This window comes from Pezoporus flaviventris, unplaced genomic scaffold (assembly GCF_033815535.1).
Source record: "Pezoporus flaviventris isolate CSIRO_AGI_PZ_B2104156 unplaced genomic scaffold, CSIRO_AGI_Pfla_v1 ptg000035l, whole genome shotgun sequence".
Taxonomy (NCBI): domain Eukaryota; kingdom Metazoa; phylum Chordata; class Aves; order Psittaciformes; family Psittacidae; genus Pezoporus; species Pezoporus flaviventris.
In genome coordinates this window covers 5,759,880-5,787,401 of record NW_026892583.1, presented here as the reverse complement: position 1 = coordinate 5,787,401, position 27,522 = coordinate 5,759,880, and the positions used below count along the sequence as shown (strand labels likewise).

The 27,522-nt window shown below is 40.4% G+C and overlaps 1 protein-coding gene across 1 annotated transcript in view; it reads left to right on the top strand.

The window, feature by feature from the left end:
* Positions 1–27,522, top strand: part of SPTBN5 (spectrin beta, non-erythrocytic 5) — a 94,156-nt gene that overhangs the window by 51,845 nt on the left and 14,789 nt on the right. Inside the window, exons 35-52 of the mRNA XM_061462355.1 lie at positions 2,379–2,483; positions 3,430–3,615; positions 7,161–7,316; positions 7,957–8,148; positions 8,787–8,882; positions 10,999–11,117; positions 11,758–11,872; positions 13,056–13,169; positions 14,641–14,762; positions 15,404–15,566; positions 17,462–17,650; positions 18,674–18,751; positions 20,190–20,362; positions 21,414–21,504; positions 22,108–22,254; positions 23,807–23,944; positions 24,675–24,931; positions 25,100–25,286. Coding sequence (XP_061318339.1) covers positions 2,379–2,483; positions 3,430–3,615; positions 7,161–7,316; positions 7,957–8,148; positions 8,787–8,882; positions 10,999–11,117; positions 11,758–11,872; positions 13,056–13,169; positions 14,641–14,762; positions 15,404–15,566; positions 17,462–17,650; positions 18,674–18,751; positions 20,190–20,362; positions 21,414–21,504; positions 22,108–22,254; positions 23,807–23,944; positions 24,675–24,931; positions 25,100–25,286 — 2,628 coding nt within the window. The remainder of the gene's footprint in view (positions 1–2,378; positions 2,484–3,429; positions 3,616–7,160; positions 7,317–7,956; positions 8,149–8,786; positions 8,883–10,998; positions 11,118–11,757; positions 11,873–13,055; positions 13,170–14,640; positions 14,763–15,403; positions 15,567–17,461; positions 17,651–18,673; positions 18,752–20,189; positions 20,363–21,413; positions 21,505–22,107; positions 22,255–23,806; positions 23,945–24,674; positions 24,932–25,099; positions 25,287–27,522) is intronic.

Below are 27,522 nucleotides of genomic sequence, written 5' to 3'. Positions count from 1 at the left end.
AGACTTATCAAAAATTTAGGAGTGTTGTACAGGGGCCTTCCCCTCTTCTTGACAGCGATTACTGTGTTGAGATTTATTCACCTTTCTCCTGATACTTGGCATGGATTAGTATAGAGCAGTTTAAACATCTGGTCTGTGTATGATTCTCTTCTGCGTGGTTTTCTGTAAATATCCCTCTCGTTAACTGCCCAAAACATAAACCAGAAAGTCAGGCCAAGTCTGGCTGTCAGTCCTCTCAGCCAGAGCTGCCAAGGGCTCTATCAACCAGCTGGAGATCAAGGGAATAAAGTGAGGTAATGACTGAAATCTGGGGTCTGTCCAAGAGGACCAGGGCAGGACTCAGACCTCTCCTCTATGCAACTCAGACAGGGCTAGGGCCAGGGCTGAGCCTCAGAGGGACCCCCAGATGGGAGAAAGAGAGCTGTCCAGGGGATGGTCAGAGCTACCAGAGCCTACTGGTGCACTCAAACCCTGACAAGTAGGTCTGGGTTCCCCTGCACATGACACATGCCTGGGAAACCTCTCCTTCAGAAAATGCTCTGTGGGATTAAACAGTCATCTGATACTTCCATACAGACAATGAACATCATTACTAGTTTTCTAAAGCAGCTGAAGAGAATACCTTTTCTCTCCTATAAAGAATGCCTCTTAATTCTTTTACATTATATCATCGATCTCAAATCCTTCTCCCATCTATGCTAATTGTACTTTACCCAGGTAGAGTTATGGTTGAAATTTCTCATCTTTATCCAAATACTTGTGATTCCATGTGCTCACAAAATGGTTTACAAAGTGCTATGGCCCAGCTGATTAATACAGTTCCTCATAGCAACCTGAACTCCAAAGTCTATCCAGTCATGTTCACTCCACTGTGAACCTTGTCCGCAGGTAATTTTATCTCCTGTCCCATCAGAGCCTCTGACTGGAATTTTTGTTCTGATATCATCAGGTCTTGTCATCAAATAAAGGAAGAAACTGAAGGCAATTAAATCCACTGGAAAGGAATAAAATCCTAGTGGCCTGTAGAAAATCTGGTAACTTTTTGTTGATAATAGATAACTGCATTGTTTATTCTTTTTCGTTTGGCAAAACTGAATGTAACAGGATGCATGGGAGAAGGAAGTGAAGAAGTAAGTTGGGCAGTCAGCATTCTTAATATCAGGAAAGAGCCAAGGAACACAGTTTTGCCTTAGAGATGTATGTGATTTAGTTAGAAAAGATCCTCACAGTGTTTGAAGTGAATAGTGCAGGGGTCAGTTTCCTTAAAACTGCATTTGTTATTTTGGACTAAAGTCTTTCTGCATCAGAGACTGACAGGACAGACAGTAAATAAAATTAATGCAGGCAAGTGGGATGTATGGCCTGAGACAGTAAGAGATATAATGCACTTGGTATAGGTGCAAGTTATGGCATGTTCCAAGAACAATCAGATGTATAAATACAGGATGGAGACAAGCTGGCCTGATAGCAGTTCTTCTGAAAAGTTTCTGGAAGCTTATACTAGATTGCAAGGTGAACTTGAGCTCATGGTATTGTGGTAAAGCTAAGCACTGTACGCAGGCACATGCAGAAGAGTACAGCTTGAAAGATACACACATAATCTCTCTGCTGTCTTCACTACTTTCACTGTGGCGGCCTTATTGCTTATTGCCACTTATTGCATCAAGTATTAGGAACCCTGTTTCAAAATCAGTGGAAATGGAGAAAACCCAGAAGAAGGCAACAAGAATAACTGGAGTCAAGAAACAGCCTTTGTGGAATGATTGATCAGATCAGGGTAGTTTTAGCCTAGATAAGACAGAAATCCCAGTAGGCAAAAAGCCTCCAAGCAGGTACAAAGCCACATATGCAAAGCTAAAGCAAATATAAAAGGAATTATCTCCTTAGTGTGATGGAGAGGGCAGTATGCAATGAGGTGAAGTGTTAGCAATGCATTTTCAGGCTAGATATGTGGAAAATCTTGTTAATGGTAAAGGTAATGAAGGACTGGAATAAATTGCCCAGGGTGGCTGCAAAGTCTCTGTTATTGGAAGTCTTCTAAGAAGGAATCATGCAGACATCTGTCAGACACAACAGTGTTTGTTGATCTTGTGTTGGATGGCAAGGATGGCTTAGACCTCTGGAATTCCAGCTTTGTGACTTAGTGATTATGATAAGCTGTGATAGGTCACTTTTCTTACCCGAACCCATTAAAGCTTCTCTTTCTTGCTTAAGACTGTGGAGCTCTATGATTTAATTTCCAGTTTCAGTTGCCTTCTGTTCCTTTTTTCCCTCTCAAGTTCACTCCCAACTGCAGAGTTAATGCCTCACCTTATATTTATGAATCAGGTTTATGTGATAATTACTCCATTGAGAAAAATACTCAACTCTTTTTATAGATCTATTTGAAAAGCAGTGACCTTGGAAATTCTGTAGATGAAGTAGAACAACTGATAAGGAAACATGAGGCTTTTGAGAAACTTCTGGCATCACAGGATGAAAAGGTACGAAAATCAACAACAAATATTCTGCCAAGCTACACATCAAATTGCTGACACATGTAATACACCTGATATGCTTGAACCAAAAAGAAAATGGGGAAGTTTAGTGAAATAGATGGCAGAGCAGTAAAGAACAAGTGTTAAACATGCCATACCCAAGTCCTGCCTGTATTGTCTCTCTGTAGACAGGAAAACTGCTTAGGAACTTGAATAGTGGGACTTACCAGAAGAAATATATACAGCCATAGTGTGTGTTATGGGTATCAGAAGTTTCTGCTTTTTTCATGAAAAAAAAAAAAACCCACAGTGGTTTTTAAAGCACATAAAATACAATGGGTCAGAGGGGATGACTTGTCTAATTATTTAAATAGACATTTACTATACAATGTCTGTACCAAACTGGCTAGCCTCTTCGCACCTTTAGAACAGATGCTGTATTGCTCACCTACATGTAAAGGAATCTGCCTGGCTGATGGCCACTGCTGTAATTCATCCAGGCTAGCTCTAAACTCAAACCTGCTGCTGTGCTTGTGTTCTCCAGAAGGAATGAGCTCCCAGAACCTGTGCCAGCTCCCTGCCAGACTGATTACTCATGTTGAGAGCTATCTTCCAACACCTGATTTCCACAAAACAATGAAACATGAACACTCAGATATCAGGCTTGCTCCCTGATTCCTAGCACCGTACGATCAGTGGCAAAAGACTCCTGGAGCTACAGCTTTAAATCATTTAAGTAGCCAGTGTACACTACAGAGACCAATAACAAAGACATCATAGATATGACATACTGCAGGGTGAGGGTGGGGGAAAATGCTAGTTAACTTGTCCCTGCTATTCTTGGTTCATTCCAGAAAAAAAAGTAGGATTTTAGGTATGGAAAGGAGGTTTTTATTTCTTTTACACCATTTGGAAGCATTAAAGTAATTTTAGACTTGTTGCCTCTTCTCAGATGATGTCTCTTCAAGAACAGGCAAGCAGGATAGAAAAGGTTGGTGGACTGGAAGGGCTAAAGATCCAGCACAAATTGAATGCCATTCGTGAGAGGAAGCAGCAGATCAAGGATCTGTCCCAGAATAGGAGAGAGAAACTGCAGACTGCCCTTCTTCTGGCACTTTTCTACCAGAATTTGGAAGAGGTAAGAGGGTTTTAGGGTGGGATGGGATGGAAGGCAGGGGAGCTGCCTATCTCCGTTGGATAAAGTGCTCACCTTTGCCAGTGATTAGGTAAATTGAACATCTGTTCCCTTTTGGCATCTCTTTCCACACTCAAACAAAGGGGTGCTCCAATGCCAGTGCTGTTACTATACCATCGTTGTGACATTATGCCCATTACAGCTACTTTACACACACATATCTGCTAAAATAAAACTAACTAAAGGAAAACAGCCCACTCCTACCTTGTGTTTCCTGTGGTGGGAAAGAGAAGATATTTCAAATTAGGGTGAATACAAAGGAGAAAGCATTATGGCAAGGGTGCCAAGCTTTACTAGTGGGTGTCGCTAAAGGCCTTCAGAACAGTGCTGTAACTTAGCATAGCTCATCAGCTTCTCCAGACCAGTCTCTGAAGAGTATGTTCATCTGTGTGTCTCCTGTTCTGTCCTTGTCCTGTAACTGAGTACTTCTGCTCTTGGCACTGCTGTTGGAAAGTCACAGTAGGTCAGGCTTTCAAAGGGCAGCACAATGTGTGTGACTGAAAAATGTGCTAGCATCCAGTGTGCTGGCATAAACAACAGCCCCCAGGCCCAGAGGGATATTTGCAAGCACGCTTGCTGGCCTGGTGTGTACCCCTTCCACTGCTGCATCCCAGGGAACATTCTCCATCATTTAAAGAAAAACTGGAGGTGCTTATCACAGGACAAATTAGGATTATCATCAAAGGAGAATGAATGGCTGTAACACAGCTGGTGCTGACAACCAAACAGCTTTTTAATTATTTATTTTTTTTTAAGAAAAAGTAATCTAAAGGAAAAAAAGGCTGCTAAAATTCAATTTACAGCACAATATATTTGGAATTCCCCCCAGGCCCAAAAATACCCGGACATTAAAATTACCTCTTCTTTGGCTACACTAAAGAGCCAGAGCTTCATGCTGTTTATTTAAATAAACTTCATCAGGGATTATTTACACAGCCAAATATTTACTCATATTATTTAGCTATGTTTCCTATCAATCAATCGCATGAACCAGTCCACCATCAATGGTCGTCAGTCAACCTTGTGGACTAGCAGATGGGAGTGGGTGGATTGGATGGTGCATTGGACAGTGCTAATAATTTCAAAAGAGCAATGTACCTCTGATAGGAGGTTCACAGAACTGCCAACATCCTCTCTGCAGACAAATTGTCAATGCCCTCCTAGAGACACAATCAACCCATTAAGTAAGGATACTTCTGCATTTCTTCCCATCTCTCTGTAATTGTCAAATCAGTGCTTGGACTGCTGGCTCTCTTCATTCTTGAATCACACTCTTAAAGCAGAGGACCTGGCCCTGTACAATAAGGAACATTTCCCTTTTCTCATTCACTTTTTCCACATAAATTCAGTTAAGAGCTCTATAGGGAGTTTTTGCTCTCAAACTATCTGGTCATTTACCTCAATAATCTAAATTCATTGCCTACTGCTGTGGAATGTGAATGCCACCAAGAAATAAAAACAACAACAAAAAAATCTTACAGTAATATCTTTCTTCTTCTTTGTTTGGGTAGAATGGAATGTTTAATTTGATTTTAGTGATGTTCTGGGTGTGTACAAGTTCATATCTGAGAATAGTCCCCAAAGAGAAGTTAAATTGCAGAGATGAGTTTTGAGTTTAGTTGTGAAATCAGTGAGGTCATTGCTTATTCTTACTTATTAGGAGAAGAAGACCCATAGCTCAGGTCCCACCCACCTGGAAACTCTCCCTCCGGAGTCATCTAAAGTAATTTCTAGTGATCAAACATAAATTTTTGCATCAGCAGAAAACAGTTATCGCTGTCGTCATTAGAAGTTTCCTGGTTATGCTCTAGAAGGAATTACACAAAGAGCTATGTATGTTCTTACAGAGACAACACATCCTGTGATTACCAATGTGAGGAGGGAGAACTCAACATCATACAGTCTGCTTAGAAGGCTGGCTGGCGCAGTTTGTGCCCTTTTCAGGATACAGGAATTTGGGGTTTTATGCACAACCCCCTCAAAGACTAACTCAAGATCACGTGCAGCTCACAAATCAGGACACACTCTCCTGCACTTTCCTAGAGAAGTGAGACAGACTTACAGGCTATCCCATTGTCACAAAGTCTGTACCTCTGTGTTAAATCACCCTTTAGGTTGATATATATATATATATATATATATATATATATATATATATATACACACAGGGTGTTCATTTGTTTCTCATCTGTGTGGAAAAGTCTCTCCCATTCAAATGAGAGGTCAGTTAACTGATGTTAAAGTGTTAATGTGTGGCTGGAGAAGGAAGAAGGCCCGAGACTGTGAGGAGGGTGTCAGAAATTAAACCAGCGGATGACAGTGTGCTGCCCCGGGCAACCTTGACTTAAGGCTCCTGATTGAGTTTCTTAACTGTGCTTTGGAGGGGGGCAGTTTCTGGAGAGCACGTGGCTCATGAAAGCTATCTCAGTTATTGTTTATAGGATTTCAGCAGCTGAAACAGCATTTCAAATCATTAATTAACTGAGAAAATCCTCCAGTTGTCAGGTCTTGTGTGCATGTAGCGTAGTTCTGCAAGGACAGCCAAGATGCTTTGGAACTGATAAAGTTGGCTTCAATTTGCTGTTCCTGCGTTGTCAAAACATTAGGTTACTTCAGTGGTCTGAGGACAGAAGGATCAGTTACAACATATGTCAAGTGTTCAGTTCTCAGTGTTTTGATGGATAGGAAATATTTCCTTCAGTGCTAAGGGCTAAAGTTTAGCAGACTTTAAAGAAAATAGTGGAAAACCCATTATTCTGTTGTCCATTTATTCTGAATACACCTAAATCCCTTAAAAAAAATAATTTCCTAAGAGAAACACATAACTCCTGTTTTGTTAGTCCTTATTGTTCACCTGCTCATCTGACTGTGATGTTTCTAAGTAGACCATTTTGAATTTTATGAAGTGTAAAAACAAATAGAGTTGTATTTGCTTTCAAATAATCTGACTAGTGCTTGGCCCCATCAGTAAGGCACTGTTTGCTTTGCATTTTCCATTTAGGTCTCACAGCATCACTGAGATCAGAAAATGTTAGTGCTTTTTTTATAGGTGAAGCACCAGAATTCTCAAGAATCTTAAGCCATCTTACAGGTCAATGACAGAGATAGGAGGTGAAATTCAGAGGCCTAAATCCAAGGTTTAGCTATTATAATCTTATTTTAAATATGTCTACAATGTTGAGGCTGCGTATGTGCTCAGATTCTTTCTATGTAATCTAAAAGATTGTATGATCTGTTTAGAGTGATAAAAATTGAGGTATTCAAGGAGTTTTTCATTATTCTTGTGGTCAGACAAAAATTAATTTCATTTCTACCTGCTTTTATTTCCTATCAAGTAGAATAGTGATAGCCACCTCTGCTGGCAGCTCCTACCTCAATTTACCTAGCCCAAGGATAGACACTCGCATAGGGCTATGACCTGTCTTGGGAGGAGGCCCCAGGACAGCATGTGTTTGTCATGCTAACTCTGATGCGTCACACTGCTGCAGGCAGAAGACTGGATCAGTGAGCGCATGCAGAAGCTAGAGGATCCTTCCATACAAGACCCTAGCAGTCTGCAGGACAAAATGAAGCTGCTGCAGAAACATCAGGTCTTTGAGGCCGAGATTCTAGCAAATGAAGAAATCATCACAGCTGTTTATAAGGTAACTCTCAACCTGCTAGTGTTTTTACAGAATAGTGCTGGTTATCCAGAGAAGGGCAGATGGATAAAATGAAAAGGAAGGGTAGCTTGTTCGTCTCTTCTATGTCAATTATCCTACTTCTGTGGCAAGAAACCAGTTGCTATTCCAGAATCCAGTTGCTATGCCATGGAAAATTAATCCTGGTAATTTGGAGCAAAGAGATTTGTTAGTTGCTCTACCTAGGGAATTTCCATCTTTCCCTATTGCCTAAATAGGAAGGTATCACTGACTTCTTCCTTGCTTGGGGTGATTACTCCTACAAAAGATAAAGTGGATTTCATAACTGATCTGTGAACATTCTTGTTCAAACTGAGTAAACCACATAGCTGAAGGACACATTCATACCTCTCTTGGTGCTTCCACACCATGAATGTCACTCTTGGCAGGGAAATGTTCAAATCCTAGTGTTCTTGATTCCCCCAGACATAAAAGCTTTCAGCTGAGCAGCATTATTTGGGCAATAAGATTTTATACTAGTAATTTATTGTGCAATCCAGGTTAGGAAAGTGGGAGAGTCCTTCTAGAAAGGTCATGTAGCATGGTAATCACATTAAGAATAAGTGTCAACCTTAGTTTCTAATTTCTCCCTCTGAATATGAAGAAAGGAGAATCCCTGGTATCAAAAAGCCATCCAAGATCAGGAGAGATCCGTCGCCAAGTCCGCATGCTTCAGGAACGTTGGGAGAAGTTGAAGAGAGCTGTTGCTGCCTGTGGAAAGATGCTGGAGGACAGCCGGGACTTCCTGGAATTTCTCCAAAAGGTGGACCAGGTGGAAGCTTGGATCAGAGAGAAGGTGAATGGATTCTAGTATTCAGTCCAAGCAGCACACTAGAGACCTGTTATTCAGCATTGCACTTATGATAAAGGTGTCATCTTCCAGCATATTTTATTAGTGGCTTTTGCTTGGAAGAATCATGACATGTTCTACAAAAAATATGGAAGGAATAATTCAATAAATTCTAGAAGTTTTCTGGAGTGTTTCCATGCCGGTGTCAGTTGGACAGTATGAGCAGGTGTTCTCATGTAAAATGTTTACATAAAGTGATTGCAATTATTGGCGGTCACCTTGTATGTCTCCATCAACACAGAGGGATGAAAGCAGACTAGAATGGAAGGGATCGAAAGCATTTGGCAACTGGCACTCACTCTCATTGTGCATTCAGTCTGAAAATTTCTTTTTAGAAGCGTGAAGGAAGGATCACTTGATCCACTAAGTTTTCATTCAGAGGTTGCTTCCGTAATCGGTATTAGACTAGAGGAGTTAGGACCATGTCTCATAATTACATGAAGATCAGAAGAGACTTCATAAGCTGTAGGTCAGTGACTTACAGATACGTCACAGAACTTACTGCTTCAGCATAAGCACTGGGATATGCTGTGTTCTTGTATTCTTAGCCTGAATGTGTGCCTGTCTGCTGCTTATCTCCCCAGGAAGTCATGATTAATGTAGGCGATGTGGGAAATGACTATGAACACTGCCTGCAGCTCATGAAAAAGCTGAATGAGTTCCGCGGAGCAACATCGGGGGTAAGAAGCGTTTTCCATGCACATTCCTTGTGTGGCTGGAAGCAGCAGTTAACTTTCCAGTCTAGCAGTATATCTAGGTAACAAACACAGTTCCAGTACCCTGAGGAGGCAAAAGATCAGGGGGGTATAAGCCCCTTTATAAGCCCCTTTATAAGCCATTAAACATGACAGAATTTTCACTCATTGGGCTTTCTACTTTGAAAGTGTCTAAACAGAGCTGTCAGGAGCTCATGATACAACCTAAAGTTTTGGATTGCATTACATGACTGTAAAGCTGGCTGTGTGAGCCTGAATTTGAATAGATTTCCAGTTTGGTTCATGCAGTCCACAAAGTCACAGTGAGTTCCACCCAGAAGTGGGTTAAAAATGGACTTTGTGAGTGAGGTTTACTCTAATGTTCTTTCCTAATATTCTTTATTCTTTGTTTGCCTGTTATTTTATTGCCAATTCCTGTTATGGCAGCTCCCATCTTCCCTTTATGTTGCCTAATAACAGAAGGAGACAATCCTCTTCTATGTTCTTCTATGAAGTGACAGTACAGATATGCCTGACACCTGGGAGAAACCCTTGAGCTCCCCTTTCCAGAGCCCAGCAGAATTCCCTGTGGCAGTGCCTTAATACTGGATTTGAGTAGAGAGCTAAAATACTCAGCTTCAGCACCAGGGAATTACTGAAGAGACCTTCGTTGGCCCTTCAGTCCTCACCAGCTGAACTGTGAGCTAAGGGACAGAGCAAGGGAAGTACCAGCTGAAAGAATGATGTTGAAAGAGGCAGAAACATCCCAGTGTCCCAGTCAGAACAAGGCTCTGAATTAGAAAGTCTTTCCGTATCCTAAAGTAGATTTCATGTACCACAGGAAACTCTTGGCCTTGGGTACTATCAGCTTGCAGCCACTGCTCCTGTACCAACCTGAACATGACTCCTGCAGCAAAAGGCTGGGACAGTGATACCCTCATAGTTGATTCTTACTTATACAGTACTTCATAGGGCAATACAAACAGATGCAGGCTGGTCCTGGCACAGCGTGTGCGTGCATCCAGTCTAGGTTTCTCCATCTGAGATCAGAGTAGGGAGCAATCATCCTGTATTGATGGATGCCAGTTTTTCTACTCATATTCCATCACATTGGGCTGCTATTATGTCCCAGGAGAGGAGGCTGCAGAGTTTCTGTCTGTCTGCAGGTTTCTCTTGTTTACTTTATGACTGTGTACACTAGTAAAGCACATATGGAAGCATGCACATCGGTATGGATGTAGCATAAATAAAATACAAATGAAGTCAATACTTACATTACTCGTGTGCTGGCATCTTGCAGCTGTGCTTCTATTACACCAGTGATTAATGTCTCCCTGCTAAGCTTGTGATTTACTGGCCTTAGAAAAATAGAGAATGTTTTTGAATCCTGGAGCAGTGTTCAGTGTTGGCCATCTGTCGTGCTCCAACAGAACAATGTTTCCTCTATAGTCCAGATTCTATGTGCAATGTGCAAATATTTTCCTTTCTATGGTATGTACATGTGAAGCAAGTCATCTTGAAGACTTAGCGTACCTTTCAAAATACAGTGATGTTGACTTAGAAGAAAATGCAATGGCATGGGTTACCTGGGTTTCTCAAGGCTGTGTGGATTTTAATCCTGTTGTCCACAGTACAAAAGGCATTTCTGTACAAGCATACCTAGGAAAAACAGTGAGTAGGCCTAGGAGGCACAAATCACTACCTTTTTGACAGAGAAGCTGTCTGCCACACATCAGGTGTTCCACAGCAGCTACCTATGTAAACAACAACTACACCTATTATTCTTCAGTGAACGAGCCCCTGCTGGGATGCCTGGCTTAGAAATGAAGATCTGAGGGTCCTTGTCTAGACCTAGATCTTTGTTGTATTCGATTCATTAGTATTCTTTCTTGCCCTTACTGTCTTATCATCAGGGACTGGCAAGACTAGCAGTTGTAGTAGAGCAAGCCCCATACGTCTATACATATGTAATATGTAATATGTAATACTTGGTAGTGAAGTGAAACTCTTGCTTGTTGCTGTTGGGTTTTTTCCACCTCAGTGGAAAACTCAGTCACAAGCATTTTGAACACATACCTTTGTTACTTTTCTCACTTTACAGGAGATGACAGTGGATGATGCTCACATCAGGGCTATCAATGCCCTGGCCATGAAACTGGAGAGGCAGAACAAGGAAGAAACAAAAACAATATATGAGCGCCGGAAGCAGCTCAATGAGAAGTGAGTCTGCTTTTAAAGTTTCTCTGTAAAGCAAAAACAAGAAGGGAAGGTTAGATATCTTGGGCTGGGGTAAATGGAGGAATTGTATTTTCTTCTTTAACACCAGGACTACCAAACATCAGACACTGGAGTTGTCTTTCAAGGCTCTCAGGGCAGTTAGCCAGAAGAATTTCTAATCCAGCAGGATCAAAGTCATATTTCTAGCCTTGCAGACATATATGCTGCTTCATGTGACCTTATACATTAGATCCATGAAGCTAAGACACTTCCATCTATTCACATGGTTTGTCCTTGTGAAGTACATATTGCTTTTGCTGCTTCACAGCCCACTAGCTAAGAACCGAAAGCATGAAGATTGGGATTGTGAAATTATTGAGAATTTAAGGAAACTGTATCCGTACTTTTTAGGTTTTAGCCTCCATATCATCCTGAAAACTTGGAATACATATAACCAGGTAGCCTTGCCAGGCTAATGCTTTATCACTGTGATGCGTCCCCTTTTGGGGGGCATAAGGGATCAATATGTAAGGTAGTTCAGAAATCCTGTATTTTTACTTAGATCTCAGTGAGCACCATGAAGTTCAGTTGTGGAAATCCTCACCTCTGAAATATGCCTCTAAAATATTCTTTTCAATAATAGGTGGAACAGTTTCCATGGTAACCTGAACGCATACAGGAAGAAGTTAGAGGGAGCCCTAGAGATTCATGCTTTAATCAGAGAAATTGATGACATCACAGAGAGAGTTATTGAGAAGGCAAGTACATTGATTTTGTTCACTGAAATGGGAAAAGGTTCTGTTTTGCCAGCAATGATCAACCCTGGCATTTTGATAGGTGTCTGTGTATCAAGTTTGTAGGAAGGCTGAAATGTCATCAAACACTGCAGATGTCCTCTTGAGGATGAGATAAATCATCCCCCAGCAGTGCCTCCTTCTTTCCCCTAACTGTAAGGAAAATTAGACAAGTAATTGAGCTGCAGCAACTTTACATTTGTAAACATCTCCATTTAGTCTAAAAAATCCTTCCATAAGAAAGGAACACAGCAAGATGCAAAAAGTAGGATACAAATCTAAGAAGCTAAGAGACTAATGTCTATTTTTTTGCTGTGTTACTCACACAGGTTTGCATCTCCTTCAGAGAGTGTTGAGCCAGTCAACAGCTTCTAGTGCTCAAATTCAAAGCTAGTTCTTTAAATAGTAGCTAGCATATCTCTCCCTGCTGTGCAACGCAGACATATGAAACATGTAACTTCTTCGAAAATTTGTACAAAAAACCCATTCAATTTAGAAAACTGAAGTAAAAATATCTATCCTGAATTATAAGTTTGAGATTAACAGAAGAAAAAGGCTATATAAAAACGCGTTATTTCTTCCACATAACTAATAATATTAATTTGATTATGAGTTAGTAGTCAGATACATAGTGGTTAATAATTCAGTTACAAGGCAGTTGGTTTGAAATTTTTATAACAACTTTTATGAATTTATTTCTTCATAGTAAAGGATTGCATTTTTGGTAGGATTCTGAGGGTCAATTTTATTTTCCATATTTTCATAAAACACACCTAAAAATTTTTGTGCCACAGTTTAATGGGAAATATTTGGTTGTTTCGGTATACGGAAAAAAGGGAAAAGAAAGACTGAGACATGCAGGGAAGCATTCCTGTCTGTTTTATATGTGAATAGCCAGAGACCCCTTAAGTAAGATTTTGACTCTTCAAAGAGTTGTGAATTTTTGTTCAGTCTCTGTAAGGAGTACAGACTAGGTGCCCTGTTTATATTTTAAAAGACAATGGGAACATTCAGATGGCAATGCAAAGGGGTGAAGGAGGGGACTATTAAGAAAAAATTAGAAATAAATTAATTAAGCAAGAATAAGGATATGACCCTTTTCCTTTTTGTCCTCTTCACCATTTGCACATCCTACTGCCCCCTCCAGAGTGTACTGATACAAGCACTGGATTATGGGAAAGATGTGGAAACTGTGGAAAACCTGATTCGAAGACATGAAGAGATGGAGAGAGAAATCAGTGTTATCAAGTCCAAAATGGAGGTAGGAAGTGGGAAAGTAGAAAGCATACTGTGAACAGTTCATTTTTGCTTCTTGGAACCATGATGCACAGCTTGACTGTTTTCATTAGTGTAAATTGCACTGCAATGCAAACACAGCTCAGATTTCTTCTCAGTTAAAATACTGTGCTGCTTAATTGTACTTTATCATATCAGATGCTATTTTTCCTGCTGCATCAAATCTGAGAAGTCCCTTTTTAATATGATTGCTGATTCTCTGGCCCTCACCTATGAGCCAGATTATTTTATATCTTTTGGAAAGTGAGGAATTGAAATGGTAACTTTCCATCTTTCCCCGTTTCTGTACTGACTTGAACCAAAGTCACAACTTAATGTTTAGAACTAAAATGCAAAACCCATGTAGTTTTCTGACATAGACATAGAACCCCAAAATCTTAGGTTATAACTGACTGACCAGCTCTGGCTTTCGTAAAATGGCCAGTTTGAACCATTTAGGACTAATCTTGAGTTCCTATATAATTGCATGTTTTTAATAAGAAGAATTCTTTTTCAGCCTAGCCCCAGCAGCAGAAATCCTATAACAATCTCTCACAGTTTTCACTGTTGGCCAGAGTGTTAAGCCTTTTCGCATAGGAAATACTTTTGCAAATTTCCTCTGAGCTTTTTCTTCGCAATAGTATGCAAATGGTGGCAAAATGTGTGATACCTTCGCACATTGTGACTTTGTTAGCTAATTCTCATATGAAACGTGGGTGATTACTAGTCAGCATTCCACAGATAGCATTAACAAGGCTCTATGGGGGAGTGTTGCATGGGAACAGAAAGAAGAGCAAAGTCTGGGATTTTTTTGATGCTATCACAAATACCATGTACAAAGTATAATATCTGTACTTTTCTTATGGATTGAAACCAGCCTGGCATATTCTCTTTTCTGCGTAATTAAAATTCTCCATTTTCACTGATCTGATGAAGTTTTAAAAGAAAGATACCAGCTTTCAGTCTGGGCTGGTGACTCTTCATTACTGTTGATCAGGCTGGCTTAAGGAAAACAGCATCAACTAGAAGTCTATACTGAAAACAGTGTTTTGATGCTGCCGTTAACTGAAATAAATACAAATGATTTTTCAGTCTTCTGCTGAAAGGCAAATCTGGTGGCTTCTGCCATATTTTCATGGCTTTTATAAGATTAAGTTAATAGAGGTTACTTCATTTTCCTGGATGTTTGCCCCTATTCTGCAATTTCTAAATTGTAAATTAACATTTGTGCATGTGAAGCAACACACACATCTCCTTCTTCACATGGATGATTGCCTGCAAATGCATATGTATTTTTTGTGCATATAGCAAATCCTTTTGGCTATTTTGTTTTTGTAATTTAAGTGCCTGCTTTTGAAAACTGGGATCTTAAAATGAGCTACTCTTCCTGAAAAGCAAACTCAGGAACAAATATAAGCATTTGGCATAAAGTCACCCCACTATAAATCTCTTTGCAGCCATTGCAATTGGAATCTTTCCGCCTTTCCACAAGGAATCCATCCATAAATGACAAACTGACTATGAAGCAACAGGAGATGAAAAACAATTGGCTACGACTCCAGGAACAGGCCAAACAAAGGTAAAGAGTTCTAGTGGTCTGAATATCTCTCAGCAGGAGCAGATCTGCTCCCAGAGTCTCAAATCTTCTTGCCAGGGTCCTTTAAAGAGCTATCAAGGATCCTTTACAAAGTTTATACAGACAGCCAAGACACCTGCATTGGAACAAGAGTGACTTGGTACAAGAAAAGTTCCAGTGATGTGTCTTTGGGAAAACTTACATAATGAGTTTGTGCCTTATCCCACTAAATAATGGTACTATAATGCCTCCAGACTACCGAATTAAATCTACTATGAAGCCTTTGTGAAAGACTTACTTTTGGATCGTTCTGTAAGATTAATTTTTACCTGAATCTTTCCAAAACAAGAAAGGCTTTTGCCGAGCTCTAATTGTTGCTGGAAGCAACAGCTATGAAGGCTTTTTAACCTTTCTTTTCCTAATGAACTGATGTAGAAAATAAGGTAAGCATGTTGTCTCCAAGGCACTGTGCATCTCCTTTGATTTTGGTTTAACATGAGCACGTCAGGAGCTGTAAGGAAAAAGTATGAGGCTTGAATTGACTTCATTTGGCTTCTCCAAGGATACCTTCCTCTGCAGATGGGGAGGGAGAGGCAACTAGGTATTCTGTGCTGGATAATGCTGAACTGCACATTGTGTGGCAGGAAGGAGAAGCTGGCAGCCTCATATAAGTGGCAGAAATTTAACTTGGAGACGAAGGAGATTCTAGACTGGACCCAAAACATCAGAGGTCTAATGGAAACAGGGGGGCTTCCTAAAAGCGCAAATGAAGCGGAAAGCATGATTGAGGAGCACCAGGAGAGAAAGGCAAGTAACCATTGCTTCCAATTGCACGTACTGGGAAACTTTGGGAATTAATTGCTGCAAACACAGCAGAATTTTGCTGCGTGTCGTGTCAAGAACATGGTGAAGACTGTTTTCAGTGACGGGCTAGGGACAGAAGTCACCTACGTATTGACAGAACTCTATCCCATGGGCTCTTTGGCAGCTCATATCTCTGCAAGAAGTCTCAAAAAGTCCCATTAGCTCTCAGATATATAATTCTGTCCAACCCTGTAGCTAAAAAGCTGGTTCAGTATCAAGGCATGCTCACTGCCAATCTCTTTATTTGGGTTGCCAGAAATTTAATGCCAGTTAATTCTAGTTTTGAGTTAGATTTTGTCATGCAAACTCCATTAGCCTTAGAGGAAAATAAAAACTGCAATTCGTCTCACACAGGGCAGTAAATTACCATTGGAGGGTACTACACATTCAGTTCTGAAACACTTCATATCCCACTACCTATTACCATACAATCTTTTGGTGGCTAATTTGCCTAATATTTTTAGTAGATTTTCTGAAAGGAGGGATGTTGTTAATTAATCTTAGAAAAAAGTTATTTTTTCACTTTTTCCCAAGCATCATGGCTGTCTTCCAGATGTTGTGTTACCTTTTCTTTGCAGTTATGTTCCTTTTTCTACAAATCATGTTCCCAGAATCATGACTAATGTCCAGTGCTTTCTGGGTCCCATTATTAGCACAGATAGTTTCTAGATTCTGATTCACGTCTGTCGTGGTATGAAGTACCCCTAGTATGAAGTCCCCTCCTTTTTCAGTCTTCTATTTTAACAATGCTCTCTTATGTCATGTACTTCACCACGTTTTTGCTAACAATGCTTTCTCACAATAAACATACCCCAAAACACTGATACAGTGTTCTCCAAAGTTAGATGATAGCAAGATCTAAGTCTTTAATATCTGTTGGTAAAGGACACCAAATAGCTGTAAGGAGATAGTCACATGGAAAAGGACAAATCCAAGCAATATGTTATTTTGTGTTGGGTTTAGTAAACTAGAATTATAGACAAGGAAGAAAAATGGAAGGGTCTTTTTCATTCAGGTTAATGGCTCAAACCAAAGACCTTTGGAGAGACTAGAGTTGAACACAAGGTGCTAATCTGAATTAAAAACCATAATCATAGATATCAGCTGAGTTATCTACGATTATGGCAACACCACTCCCAAAAAAAGCCCTTAAAACACCAGTTCTAACTTCAGATGTTTAATAGTAAATGCCATAGCTTTCAAGGTTAATGAGTTAATGCACGATATTGTTTCAGTGCATGGTTACTTTTCATTTCAAATTGTTTACATTAGGAATTCCACATTCACTTTGCAGGGGTCACAGTCACTTGTAATTCTTTCACCTTCAGGATTCAGTATGTATATGTATAACTCATTAGTCAGATTGCGTGCAGAAATTTAATGTATTTCACTTTAACACCACAAACTAAAGTAAAACCATGTCTTTAAAGTAATAATCTGATGCAAACCTATTTGGCAGCAGCAGAAAAATTCTAAGCACTGTTTCTCATAGAACCACCTTTATGTAGGAAGACTGAAGCCGGGCAATACGGATATTATAGGTGTTCAAAACTGTATTCATTTATATCCAAGTATTTTCTAATCTGTTTCTAATTTAATCCCAATTTTGATTTGTAGGAGACCAGTTGTTCCTAGAGCAATAAAGTCATTTATTATCCACGTTTATTTTCTCTTAGGCAATTCTACGCTGTTTTAGTAACATAGCTCAAAAATAAATGATTTTCCATACAAATATTTGGGTTGGAAAGTAACAGCCCATATTCTTCCCCTTAAGGCTTGTATTCTGAATAACTGGTGTCCCATAAACCCTTGACATCAACCTTGGTAATATATTTTAGGAGGAGATTGAAGCACGGGTGGAAAGATTCAACTCTCTCAGTAACTATGGTCAAGAACTTGCCAATTCCGGTCACTATGCAACCCGTGAGATTCACCAGTCTCTCTCCAGACTACAAGAAGCCTGGTCTGAATTGATCCAAGCATGGCAGGAGCAATATATAAAATTGTTTCAGGCTCAAGAGTTACAGGTGAGTACAAAGATGTTCAAGGAAGAAGGCAGATGCCACTGACAGTGTTCCTTCCTATAAACAGCAAATTTATAAGGTAGCATAATGAAAGATATGCTAATAATAGTGTTTCATGTATAGTTTACCAGTTTCCAGAAGGCATACCAGAGGCCAACCACATTTAGTGGTGGCAGGACTTCTAGAAATTGTACCTTTGCAAATCAAAGAGGTTTCTGTGGAATATATACTCATGTTTTTCAAAGGCTATGAAACTTAGCAAGATTTGGTCAAACCCTCATGCAGCTGGTGAAAGGAACACACTTACAACGGAACATTGCTGCTCTACCAAATTCTATAACTTCCCCCACAGGCATGGAGGTAGACAAGTATTTAAAAAAAAAACATCTGAAGAAAAGTTGAGCATGGACAAAACAGTGTATTTTTCCCTGGCTTTTTTTCTAAGTAAAGAACTGTTTTGGCTGCAGTTTCCAGAAATACTTGCCTGTAACAGTCCGTCTCACTTACAAAATTTCTGCTCAAAAGGGTTGTTGGCAGAAGTTAGAAATAACTGAAATGGAGATTTTACAAGAGGGAATGTCAAGTATCTCAAATAACAGCTGGTGCTGCCAGTCCCATCTAAAAAGCTTCATATATTTGAGAACTTCAACCATGTGGTAAAGGCTGCTTTCATGCTTCTTTACGTACTACATTCTACTTATTTCAGGCCATGTTAGAGTCCTTTTTATTGGCCAGTTACACAATAACCACAGCTCTCTACACTATTAGCAAGCAAGCTACAAATAATTGTATTGTGTCTTAGGTCTTAGATAAAAAGAAATATATTATAATGGAGAAAGTAAGACAGTAACAGTAATAATGGTTACACATGTGGTTTTTATAGCATCTAATGCCAGTTGCCATCTAGCAGTATGCAGTTAATTTTTGGAATAGCCCTGGAAGTTTGTTTTTTCACAGTGTACTCTGCCAAAGTCAGGTTTGCCCCTGTTTTATACCATGTTTATGGATGGCTTTTTTCCTATACAGAAATTCTATGGCTACGTGGAACAGACTGAGAGCTGGCTCAGCAGCAAAGAGGCTTTCCTAGCTAATGAGGACTTAGGGGTAGGTGCTCCAGCAAACTACAATTTTCTCTGCAATCAATCTGGAAGAAAGAGAACTATGAAGTACAACGATGTGCTCTGAACCTGCCTGTGATCCTTCTCCTCCTGAAGTTACTGCTCCATCTTGTTGATGGTTTAGGATTAGATTTCTTTCCTTGGTACTTTACACAGGATAGGATTCTCAGCCCCAAGAGTAATGGAACAGTTCAACTACTCCAATTATAGCAGGAAAATAAGTGCATCTCTCTCTGACTGGTCATGTATAACCCAAATACGTTTGCCATCAGTGCACAAGTCATCACTGTTGTCACTGCTGACATACCCAGTGTAGCTTTAAATTACCTACCTCAGGTACCAATGACATTGCAATAAGCTGAAACCACAGACTATTTCATGGGATGCAAAAGCTATGCAGGATGCTGGATATACATTCTGATGCTTAGCTTACCCTGCAACTTGTATAGGTAGTGCTACCAAATTAGTTATCTCTGAAGGAGCTACAATTACATTTGAGTTCAACGTAGACATAATTGGTATAAATGGTATTAAAAACATATAATACTAGTGGCTGGTGTCTGTCTCTGATATTTTCAGCCTGCAGGTATGTGTTTACAGTCCCTTCACTGAAGTATGTGATACTTAAAAGGAACCACCCATTTTACAGTCCTATTTAGCTCAGCAATGTACAGAAAATGCTCTATTCTTGTACTTTCCCTTCCAGTGACACATGCAAGTACCCAGAAGTTTATAACTTTTTCTAACTTGTTTGATGTGAGCTTTATTGCTTCCTTTAGAATAGTGGGAAAGCAAAGTTTATTGTGCTAACAACATTTTGACACCACGGATTCTAAAATTAAAAGTGCAGAGGGGTGCTGAAAAGAGAACTCTAAGTCATTAAGCTTGGGATTCACAAATGTTACAAGAAGTCAAGTTCTGTTTCTCTCCAGATTAACCATAATGTCAGACTCCAGTCCTCAGATTCAAATCTGGATCTGAGCTCTTCCAAATTCCATAGGTTGAAACCAAGGCTCTAATTTTAATCTCTTTCTATGACATATTTGTTCACTTAACTCAGATCTCAGTTTGGCATCCCACATTTGCTTCCAAAATAGCATCTGTCTTAAAAGGGATTTAGCATTAGGAGATGATGCTTTAACTTTTGAGAAGTTGTATGTTCTATGCAGCAGAATAATATGCAGGAGAAGCTAAGCATCCAGCAGTTACTCCAGTTTTGACCCTGAAATAATGGCCTCAGACTGTGCATAGAACATTATTTAGGCACCGAGTCTGAGATTAAATTCCAGTAAAATTCAAAGACCAAGAAATTTTCTTGACAGCTTGCAAATGTGGGCTAAATGTCATTTAGCTTCTGGATTATCAGTGCAGTGGATGGAAAAACTCTGACTGAAAGCAGCTTCCCTTTGTTGAATCCTATCCAGGACTCAGTGTCTAGTGTGGAGAGCCTGCAGCGGAAACACACGCAGTTTGAAAAAGCCCTGGAAGCTCAGATGGAGAAAATTGATGAGATGGCTTCATTTGCTCAGCAGCTAATGCAGAACAAGCATTACGACACAGAAAACATCGCCAACAGATGCCAGACTGTTCTGAGGAGGTGAAATCAAACCCTTCCCATGTCAACCATCCATCCTTTTTGCAATGAGACTCTCTGCCTGTAATTAAGATCTTTAAATTATTTAAGAGAACCATAAGCTAGTTTGTATTTACTCAACATTGCACTTTGCACTAGAGTCTTGCCAAATTGGCCTGAGGTCTAGTCAATATTTCATTAGGAGATTTCCAAACTACAGTGAAGTGTAGAGGGAGCGGGGTTCAGAAAAAGAGGCAGTTTTCCTGTAATTCTGTATCCTGGTCTCGCCTTAGGGACAGAGCTGCAAACAAAAGCCAGACCAGCTGTGCCATTAAATACTTCATTATCATTAAATACCGTCCATAAAGGTCATTTGCTACACAACTGCTTTTTCACTGCTCTAATGGGGTAGATCTTAAAGCCCTGCTCAAATTAGCCACCAGGGCATTTGCAGTTTTTCTGGTTAGGTCTTGCCCTTTCACATGAATTACTTTACTTCTCCTACCACATTGCATATTCATCTTAAATGCTGACAGTAGAAGCAGTTGTATACAGTGCTATGGTAGATAGAAAGATACACATAAAATGTATACAAAGAAACTGGATATCCCTTATGATTAAGGTGAACATATGAATTTATTAATATGATCAAACTAGCTCATATCTGCAAGAACATGAATGAAGTGCTGCAGAACCAATTTGGAAATGGAAGAATGGTGCAGCTTTGATTTATCCGTGACTAAAACCATCATACTCACAGGCTTCCCATATAAGAAACACACTACTTTTGTGTTCTCCCGTACCCTGAAAGGCAGTAATGGTGATTCCTACAGGTAGAAAACATATATACATAATTTGTGTGTACTTTAAACATACCTATCTGCTATAATCCTTCCTATAGTGTCCTGAGCATCTTCTCTGACTGTCCAAATCATGTGAGGCTCTATATTATGGACATCTCTCTCTTAGAGAATGGAGAGTTAGATCATGTGTGTTTTAGAGATGAAAATCGAAACCCCACATCCTATCTAATTCAGTCTGTGGCTTTTACCTCACACATCTGTCTTCAACTTAGGAAAGAAAAACTGCTGGAGAATGCTGCTGCTCGCAGATGTCTGCTAGAGGAATCAAGGCTTCTGCAGAAGTTGCTGAAGAATTCCTTTGAGGTACAATCACACAGCATTCATGGTATTCTAGTTTCTTAAAATATACTGCACTGCGTAGATCTGAAACCCTGAACGGATTCACTGTGAGAAAAATCAAGGAACTAGGTCTGGAATGATGATGATACTGGAAAAGATAAGTGTGAAGGGATATTTTTCAGCTTCCCTCCAGTCACCAGATGAAAAATGTACTGTGCATTGGACACCAGCAGAATGCAGAAGAAATTGCATTAAAAGGGAGTGTACTGTCATTTTAAAATTCATGGGAAGAGACAAATTAGTTCTTCTCTTGTGAGATACTGACAGTAGGTTAGAAACAGGGAGATAATTGCCTTTTCTCACCCGTGAACACATGTACACATGCACACGTGTGCCCATGCACTATCTCATGGAGACAGCCCCCTTTCCAGTTAACAGTGCTGGCAAACAGATATAAAGGTGACTTCATTAAGGAGGACCTCAGGGAAGCAGGACTTCAGAAGGGCTACTCATTTGTGTCCTCCCTCACTAGTCCCATGGTTTATACATATTAGAGGAGAGCCTGGCAGCTTGGAGCTGAAGAAAAGCTGAGCCTTTTGTTTGCTTTTGTTCTTTCCCCTCACAAAGGTGGCTGCCTGGATCAATGAGAAGAATAGCATTGCCCAGGATGATAGCTGGAAGGATCCAAGCAATCTGCAGACCAAACTGCTGAAGCACCAGACTTTCCAAGCAGAGATCATGGCCAACAGAAATCGCCTGGACTCCATCAAATCTGTGAGAGAAGTGGGGCTGATGGCAAGGGTGGGCAACTGGCATGAGAGACTGCAGGCAGCCAGAGTTAAGGTGACCTTAAACAAGTGAGAGGGAACCGCTGTCCCCTCACTGACATTGTGCACGTTGACTGTGAAACTTACCCTTTTAGTCCACCAAGAATTTTCTAGTCCCATTGATTCCTTTCAGCTTTTATTGTCTGGTGTGAGCTTGCTATCTATATTCACTGTGCACACAATGGAAAGAGATGGGTGCTTTCAGTGATATATTAAATCCACTGGCTTTAGAGACTTCTTGCTGGAGTGAATGCCATTTTAGAGGTACACACATTTCTTCCCAGCAGGGAACTAGCTGATTGGATGCAAAACTTTAGCGAGTCAGATAAGATTGATCCAACAAAAAGGATCAAGAAGAGTTTTCAAGTGTTGCCTATGCAGAGACATACTTGTAGGAGAGATACAAGGGAAGTCTGATGAGCTTTGTCAGATACTTGGCAGAAGCTGTGATCAGATGATGAGTTTGGAAGGACAGACTGTTACGTGTTTATTAACCTTATTTTCAACACAGTGCTTACTAGCTGTATTTTGCAACAGATAACTAAGCATTAAAGACAGATTCCCTCCTCAGACTCACCTACATCCAGTATTGCACAACCCTTCTTCAAATAACAAACAAAAAACCTCCCAAACAACTTTTAACTGTGTGTAGCCTCTACAGGGGGTTAAAGGTTGGAGTTAAAATTCTCTGTGAACTGATTTGTTTTTAGAGAGTTATTTCACAATCTCCTTCTCATTATTTCTTGATGCCCTGTCTTCTTCAGTGGAAATAACCTTAGTAGCTGCTCTTTAGAAGAAAATTAACATCTGATGTCCTAGTATAGTATCTTTCTCTTGCTGTGCCTCCTCTTCCCCATTGCAAAATGTAGAAACAGCTTAGTTTAGCTTTCTAAAGCAAACAGTCTCTTCTACTTGATGGAGGTCTTGCTGTGTCCCCGTTACCTATTCTTGTGCCAACCTGTTGAGCATCTGCAGCTCAGGGATTAGAAATGCAGATAGACTTTTATAACATACAGTGGTATGATGCTACATGGTTAAAAGAGGTTTTACTATCTCACACAGTGATTCACTTGATTGAGATAGTTCTCTCTTAAAATGCAAGGAAGGGAATAGAAAAGGGCAGGTGGTTGGGCAATCTCAAACAGTAATCACAGAATGTGGGACATCCCAGAGGAGACCAAGTGTTGACAAACTAGGCTCCCTGCCAGGTTTTAGGCAATGTAGCTGTTGCTTAATGAAGATTCTCTTTACTTTTTGTCTTCTAATATTGCCTTCTAGCATTTCAAATAATGTTAAAGGCCAGAAAAACAGGAAGTCAGTCTGTGCCCTAGTTTCAATGAGCATTTTGCCTTTAACTGTTTTTTTCTTTGTCTGTGCAGCCTCTATTTTTTATGTCAGGAAGTGATGGCTGGGCTTGACTTTGTTTTATGGAGGCAAAAGTGACATCTTCTGGTGCATTCAGCAACAGAAGAAAACATCGACTATTCTCTCTGCTACAGGAAGGGGAGAAGATGCTCCGTGAGGGGCACTATGCCCCTGAAGCCATTCAGTCCAGACTACAAGAAATGGAAGAGCTATGGGAGGAACTGCTAGCAAGTTGCCAGGATAAACAGACCAAGCTGCAGGATGCTTGCAAGGTAATACAGGGGTGCCAGTGGTTGGTCTTGGTGTCATTCCCATGGATAGCGTGGCTGCCTTACTACACACCTCATCTACAAGTGTGGCACTTGATACAATCAGATGTGATTCTTCCAGACCGCTAGAGCAAAGAAACTACTAATTTTGGACTTACTGAATGGACAGAGGGAGTATTGGTGATTCCTATAGAGGGAAAAGGATTTGTTGGTTGTGTTTCCTTCTGCTTTCTGCTGCTGATTTGGATCAGGATTGCAGAGAGGGATACTGAGGGGAAAATGTGTTTGCTCGCATAAGTTAATTCTCTGCATTCATCCCAATGGCATTATCTTCTCCAACACATTGAGTAAGAAGCCCACAGCTGCTTTTTGTTCTTCTTGCTTCGGGCACATGACTTCTCATAACTGAGTTTTCACATGGGCTGTCAGACACTCTGTGGGTTTAAAATAGAGCTCCTCCTTAAAATGGCTTCCTTTTAAGGTACTGTGTCCATCATTTGTTCTTGTGCATCACAAGTAATATTAGCTCTTGATGTTCTCTGCATTGTTCTTGTGCTCACTTTGACTGAATTCTCTTCTTCATTTGGACTGCCATCCTATCTGGGAAATGTTTGCTGAGCAGAGGGAAGCTTTTCCATGTGTGTGTGTAGTTCTTACTGAAAGTGGCCTAGATTTTTATATTATGTTGCCTGTCCTAAAGATTTAAATGACCTTTTTTCTTGCTTGTCTTCAGGGCCTTCATTTTCAGAGAAGTGTAGAGGATATGGAGAAATGGTTGGAAGATGTGGAAAATGAATTGAAAGTACCGTATAGTAACAATGATCTAGTGGTTTTGAACAGTCACCTGAAAAAACAAGAGGAACTGGAGGAAGATGTTGCTGGCCATAGGGACCGGCTGCAAGAGCTCATGGTCACAGCTCAGCAATTCCAGAAAGAGAAACATTTCCTTGCTGATGAACTAGAAGAGAGAGTGGATCAACTGGTGCAGAGGTGTGTGAGTGCCCAGCCTGTCTCCTACTATCTTTTTCCTACTTTTATCAGCCTTTTTCTTATCTGCATACTTTTTTCCTTTCCTTCTCTACATCATTCTGATAAGAGCATTTTGTATTCATTCCTTACTGATCTGTGCTCCTCCTGTGTTCCCTTCAAATCCTGCAGATACAAAAGTCTACATGATCCTCTGCAGGAGAGACGTAGGAGTCTGGAGGCAAGCAGACTGCAGTACCAGTTCTTCCGAGATGTTGATGAGGAATTAGCCTGGGTTCATGAGAAGCTCCCCATGGCTTCCTCCAAGGATTATGGCCAGTCCCTGTCAACAGTTCAGAGTCTACAAGAAAAGCACCAGGTAACATCACATGAGAACCGTTCTCAGTCTTTAGAATCAGAGAGAACATGGAACTCAGTTTGCCTCTGGCAAGCTTCCATCTGGTGTGCTTTGGCTAACAGGACTCATGATGCCAGGGATTAATCTTATCCTTGTCTAATAATAATGACATTTTTTGAAGGATGTGTCCATGACTTGACGACATAGGTTTCCATGCTGCTTACCATTGCACTGGTATAGGTACCACACCATATGTTTTTCTGCAAACACATTGGCTCTTCCTATGAATTAAGTTCAAAACCTGGCCTTTGCAATGCAAAATAGATTTTACAAACTGTTGTACATGCAGTCATAGCTTCTTTGGGCAAGAGAGGATCTAACAAATATGCTTTGAAACTCAGTAAGTACATCCAAGCAAGTTCATTGCTCAGATGTCTCGGGATGAGCTCCTGGGAAAACATCTTTCCCCAGAACTCTTTCTCCTCTGGAGGGAGTTAACAGGATATTATGATGATCTTTACCTGACTTTCATTCCAGCAGTAGCTTTCAAGATAGCTGCTGAATTATTTCACAAGGTTCAGGTGGGCCATCAAAGAAAGCAGTGCCTGGAACGCTGCCATCTCAAATACCAACAAACCAGCATCTGCCTTCCTGATCGTTTTTAGCAAAGAGCACTGTCTCTTTGCAAATATGAGGTGGAAGGAAAAAAAAATCCAACTAAAAGTTTCCAGCAGCTATTGGTATTTAATGTTAGCAAATATGACAGCCCAAGTCGAGTGTCTCTGGAGAAAATACGTGCAATCTGCAACAGGGCTAGGAAAGACAGAAGAACTTACAAAGTGGGAGTGTGTGATATATGCGTATATATATATATATATATATATATATATATATATATACAGAGAGAGAGAGTAAGCCCAAGGGTTTGATGCCATCTGCATGTCTACAGATAAAAATCTGAACTTACAAAAATTGTGCAATGCCCCCAGGGTAAAATGTCAAGACTGCTACAGGGAACATACGAGCACAGGGATGAAGCCTCTTAAAAAGTTGATTTATCTGAGGTATACTCACAATCTAATGAAGAACTATAAAATGTTTCTAAATACATCTTCCAGAATATTCCTGATTAAGACCCATGGGTATATTCTGAATAGTTTGCACCTTCTTAGTGTTCAGTGTGATTCTCATATTTGTTACAAATTTGTATGTAAGATGCAGTTGGTGATTTTGAGCTAAGGCAGTAAGAGCAAAAAGCTTGTTTCATCACAGTTAAAAGTATAAATGTTTTGTGCAAAATTACTCCTCCTACCTCAAAAAACAAAAGATGAACTGATTGACGTGGTAAGGTCACAGTAGAAAGGAATGTTTGAACTGAGGAAATATTTGGGCTAACTGAAGGAACAGTGGAGATACTGCTTTAGGCAGCATTTTTCTTTCTGTTAATTGGCCAGGCCTCAGGATATTTCAATGAACTGCAAGAATGGGAGATACAGACCATAATACCAGTGTATAATAAAATGCCAATTTTTCCTGCCATTTTATTTCATATTCTTCTGGAAGCAGGATTAAGATATCAGCTTTGACTTCTCAATATTTTAGTAGCCAGAGTCTCTACACTTCTTTTTTAATGTTGGCTTACAGGTAATGAGATGTCAGAGGTAACCTAACGGTCCAGAACTGAATATACTATCAGTTCCACCCTCTGTTGTTTGTGTTAGTGAGCCAGGTTTGCAGTTCTTGATTTGTTACCACCAAAGAGATTGAACATGAAATGTGTCAACCTCATGAAGTTTAACCAAGCCAAGTGCAAGGTCCTACACCTGGGTCGGAGCAATCCAAGGCACAGCTACAGGTTGGGCAGAGAAAAGATTCAGAGCAGCCCTGTGGAGAAGGACTTGGGGGTGTTGGTCGATGAGAAAATGAACATAAGTCGGCTTCAGTGTGCGCTCGCAGCCCAGAAAGCCAACCGTATCCTGGGCTGCATCAAAAGGAGCGTGACCAGCAGGTCGAAGGAGGTGATCCTGCCCCTCTACTCTGCTCTTGTGAGACCTCACCTGGAGTACTGTGTGCAGTTCTGGTGTCCTCAACATAAAAAGGACATGGAACTGTTGGAACAAGTCCAGAGGAGGCCACGAGGATGATCAGGGACTGGAGCACCTCCTGTATGAAGACAGGCTGAGGAAGTTGAGGCTGTTGAGCCTGGAGAAGAGAAGGCTGAGTGGAGACCTCCTAGCAGCCTTCCAGTATCTGAAGG